At 42.5% G+C, this 4851-nt stretch overlaps 1 protein-coding gene across 1 annotated transcript; it reads left to right on the forward strand.

The window, feature by feature from the left end:
• Nucleotides 1-2134: 2134 nt before the first annotated feature.
• On the forward strand, nucleotides 2135-2449 carry LOC147888899 (putative carboxylesterase 8). The gene has a single exon (XM_087392383.1). The coding sequence runs from the start codon at nucleotides 2135-2137 to the stop codon at nucleotides 2447-2449; it is 315 nt and encodes a 104-aa protein (XP_087248509.1).
• Nucleotides 2450-4851: the final 2402 nt, after the last annotated feature.

Consider the following 4851-nt stretch of genomic DNA (forward strand, 5'->3'; position numbering starts at 1 on the left):
TTCACTCACACTCTCTCTCTCACTCTCTCTCTCACTCTGTCTCTCACTCTCACTCACTCTCTCTCTCTCTCCCTCCCTCTCTCTCCTCTCCCCCTGTCTCTCACTCTCTCACTCTCACTCTCACTCTCACACTCTCACTCTCACTCTCACTCTCACTCTCACTCTCACTCTCTCTCTCTCTCTCACTCTCACTCTCACTCTCACTCTCACTCTCACTCTCTCACTCACTCACTCACTCACACTCTCTCTCACTCACTCACTCACTCACTCACTCTCACTCACTCACTCACTCACTCACTCACTCTCACTCACTCAATCACTCACTCACTCACTCACTCTCTCTCACTCACTCACTCACTCTCTCTCTCTCACTCTCACTCTCTCTCTCTCTCTCTCATACTCACACTCACACTCACGCTCTCACTCTCTCTCTCTCTCTCTCTCTCTCTCTCTCTCTCTCTCTCTCTCTCGCTCTCACTCTCTCTCACTCACTCACTGACTCTCTCACTGACTCACTCACTCACTCACTCACTCTGTCTCTCTCTCTCTCTCTCTCTCTCTCTCTCTCTCTCTCTCTCACTCACTCACTCACTCTCTCTCTCTCTCTCTCTCTCTCTCACTCACTCTCACTCACTCTCACTCACTCTCACTCTCTCTCTCTCACTCACTCACTCTCTCTCTCTCACACACACACACTCTCTCTCTCTCTCTCTCACACACACACTCTCTCTCTCTCACATACACACACACATTCTCTGTCTGTGTGTGTGTGTTTCGAACATTCATCCATGTAAATAAAAGAGGGAGTGCTCATCACGAGCATTCGTGATCTCTTGTTTGAAATTTATCATTTTATTTATTATGGTTGATGTGATTAATGAATTGCCTTACTTGGATAAGGCTTTGTTAGAGCTTGTGTTTGAATTTTCAACTAGTGAAAATCAATTGTGACATGGCTGGGCGTTTTGTTTTTTCTTGAGGGAAAGAGGATCATCATGGAGTAGTTGTTCAACCTTAACGCCAAACACATTCCTCTTTTTCTTGAGGGAAATAGGATCATCATGGAGTAGTTGTGGATTTTGTTTTCGGAATGTATGGATGAGGATCAATTCAAACATGGTATAATCCCACATTATTGCTTGTTGTGTTTTGATTGTCGATGTTTGTATATCAAGTACGTTCATTGTGTTTGACTCTTGACATTGGTTACAAGCATCTTCACTTTGAGAGCTAGGTGATAGCTCAATCAAAAGGAAAGTTATCCACACGCCCTAGCTTTCATGACATCGAGGAAGAGGGAGCAAAAGTGAGAAACAAAATGCAAATAGAGACAGAGTGGCCCTTTGTCACAAGGCTTTCACCTTGCCCAAGGGGTGTGATGTGACGTCCTTCAAAAGTCATCCATTTTTCTTGACCCTCAAGCATGTTTTGATGTGTCCTCCTTCCAAAAGTCATGCATTTTTCTTGACCCCGTGTTGTTATGTTTACAAAAGTCGTAAGGGAAGATGGTTCGCAAATTTTATTTTGTAGAGGGCTGTCTGTCAAGGGCTAGACCACTCAATATTTGTTTGGAATTCAATGTTGTATCTCATAGTGTGTTGAATTCAATTGCATCTGTTGAATGTTGCTAAATCCTTCCACCTCCCAAGAACTCATCAGCAGCAGCAATGGCGATGGCGAGAGAGATTGTACAGGAATTCCCGGCTTGCTCACTCTCTACAGCGATGGCTCCATCCATCGTCCCACAGACCTCAACCTCCCAGCTTGCCCGGAGTCTCCCATGGCGTTGCCTCCAGAGACGTTTCATCGATCCTTCCAAAGATATCTGGGCTCGTATCTTCTTGCCCGAACTTCCTCCTCAGGAAAAGCCCCATCCACGCCTGCTCTCGTGCTCCACTTCCATGGCGGTGGCTTCTGCTTCGGTAACCCTGCCACTTCCTTGTTCCATGAATTCTGCAGTCGCATGGCTGCCGCATCGCGCTCCGTCTGGGTTTCTGTGAACTATCGCCTCGCGCCCGAGCAATCGCCTGCCTGCAGCTTACGAGACGACGGTTACACATCTCTGGTTTGGCTCCGCTCTCAAGCTCAAGGCACGGCGGCGCTCCCGGTGAGAAGGAGCCCTGGTTAGCCCAGCATGCCGATTCTCAAATGTTTCCTCGCTGGAGAGAGCGCAGGGGGCACCCTCGTGCACTTCTTGGCTGCGCGAGCGACGGGAACAGACTGGAGTCCCGTTAGGATTCGAGGTCTGCTTTTGATTCACTCGGGTTTCATAGACGCGAACCCAGAGGCAACGGGAGAACTGACAAAGGCAGATACAAAACAGATAGAGTTCATCTACAAATCAATTCTTCCACCAGGAGCTCCATGGGGGCATCCTCTGATCAATCCTTTCCATGCAGATTCGCCCAAGATTTCGGAAATAGAGTTACCGCAGTGTTCGTGGCAATAGCAGAAAAGATATGTCGCGTGCAGGAGCGGTAAGTATTACGAGGCACTAAAGAAAGCCGGGAAGGATGTGGAGCTGTTTGAATCGGAGGATGCGAACATTGTTTCCACCTAATGCAAAGATCTGAAGCTGCAGAGGTGCTAGAGAAAAGGATGATGGAGTTCATGGTGAAGAGCTTAATCTAGAACTAATCCCCGTCACTTCCATTATCAACTCGCCCTTAATTAGTAGTACAATAAGGCAACACCATATCTAGACAAAAGTGCACTTGCATCATAAATTGATGACTTAAGTGTATGCAAAATGTCATCTACTAGGGGGAGGTGTTTTCAACACATGGGTAGCATAGATCTCTCATAGCCTTCATTTGCTTTTGGAAATGCTCATTCATGTTCAATCCCTCACATCATCGTCAGAGGGAGGTTTCCTCCAGGAATGTAAACGATATATTCCCATGTTAGGCTAGGATTTTATCTAGTTTGTACGTCACTTTGAGTTGTGGTACAATGGAAAAAATATAAAAATGATATGATATAGACATGCCACATGCATTCAAATCTCCACAATATAGCTAACCTGTGATAAAAAGGTAATTTAATAAAATGAGGAAATTGGAGGAAGGGTTTTAGTAACATTAAATATATACAATAGAGAGCAATGTGAGGTTTTTTATTCCAACTAGAACATGTATTTAGAAGAGACGTTTAAATGTAGGTCATTGAAATATTTTTTGATAGTGACTAATCTAAGATGTGATTCGAGAAGCTTAAGCTATCCTCAATCTTTATTCCCCTGAAATCTAAGATATGATCGAGATGCTTAAGCTATCCTCAATTTTCATTATGCGAAGTGAGAACATGGGTTACCATGTCATCCTCTACTGTACATTTTGCATCTCCTCCTTATGACTTCCTTAGTTTAAACTAAATCACTTGCCATTCAATTGACTTGGTTGGAGAAAAATCAAGGAAAAATCTAAGGTGTTAAAAATGAATGGATAGGTTTAGGTTTACAATGATGAAGGTATTGCTAAGGCTATCCTAGAATTTGGTTCAGTGACACTACTATGCATAAGGGCATTTTACAACACTTATTTGCGATGTCTTTTTAGAGAAACCAATGGGCATTGATATAGATGTTGAAAAATCTTGGAAGAAAGTGTGAATATCTGTCAAAAAAAACCATTAATATAAATGTCATACTTAAAATTTTGCCTTGCAATCCTACAAAATTCCCCTACCTCTATTCTACATGGCACATTATGACATCTCCTGTACAAAGGGAGTTTCATATAATACAATGTTCATCGAAAGTGAGATTATGTGATGGGAGGAGCATTGGAATTCCATGAAGATAGTATGTTTAGGACTAGACAAGATGCCTCAAGCACTTTGCAAAAGTTTTTGCGAAAATATATTAGTTTATAGTTAATTAATTGGCTTTTAGTTGTGAAATCATATATCTTTAAAAAGACCCATTTTAAATTCGTTTGCTTCATAAAGCTACAATCTCCAATCTACAAATGTGTGTGCTTACTTAGTCATGTAAACTATGAGATGAACCTCTCACATGATCCTTTAATAACACATTGATCAATTCCATAGAGGTGTTCCATGTCCTTTGCATCAAAGACCCAATTCCCCTCATGAGATTTGGGATCTCAAAAGGGCCTCACAAGGAATCTAGTGAGGTTGATTAGACAAGTGATGGTGGGCCTCATAAAGATGTGATAAGGAAAGCGGTGATCTCCTTATCCTCAAGTTAAAAGTGGCATTGTACGATGCAACTAATGGGAAGTTCTTACAATTATAAAATAGAGGTTTAATGTGTCATGTGCATTTGGACGATGTAAATGCATTAGTACTTCATCCAATGGTGCATATAGAGTGGCCTTGTGATCCATTGGATCATCCTCATCAAAATCCAAAGATGATTTTTAAAATTTGTATTATTGTAGGCTTTGTTTCAAAATCAAGAAAATCTTCAAAAAGCGCTAATCAAAGTTTTTGGTCGTTGTTAGGTACACAAGAGGACTGACTTCCCTGGGGGGGGGGGAAGTTGTGTGTGCAACTTTCTGAAAAGACAACCTACCTATTGGCACATTTGGAAATTTGAGCCGATTTGAGCAACAAGTTGAGATTAAAAGTGAACCATGGAGAAAGCAAGGTGATCAAAGAATAAATTGTGGAATGAAAAAGAGGGTTGAAGGTTATGCTATTTATAGTGTTAACCTATATTCCCTACTCTCACCTAATGATATCCCACCTCTCCTTATAATATCTACTCCCTCCTCATTCTCCTTGATTTCAAATACTCATCCTCCTCGTACTAGGTAATCCCTCCTCATCCTCCTCCTCCCCCTTCCGTCTCCTCCTCCCTCCTTTCTACCTCCTCTCCCCCTCCTC

The sequence above is a fragment of the Dipteris shenzhenensis genome, chromosome 21 (genome assembly GCF_047967505.1).
Source record: "Dipteris shenzhenensis isolate YYH24624 ecotype China chromosome 21, Dip_SZ_1.0, whole genome shotgun sequence".
Taxonomy (NCBI): Eukaryota; Viridiplantae; Streptophyta; class Polypodiopsida; order Gleicheniales; family Dipteridaceae; genus Dipteris; species Dipteris shenzhenensis.

What these genes read in the sequence shown, in the direction of transcription:
- LOC147888899 (XM_087392383.1), top strand. Translation starts at nt 2,135, where the DNA reads ATGCCGATTCTCAAATGTTTCCTCGCTGGAGAGAGCGCAGGGGGCACC.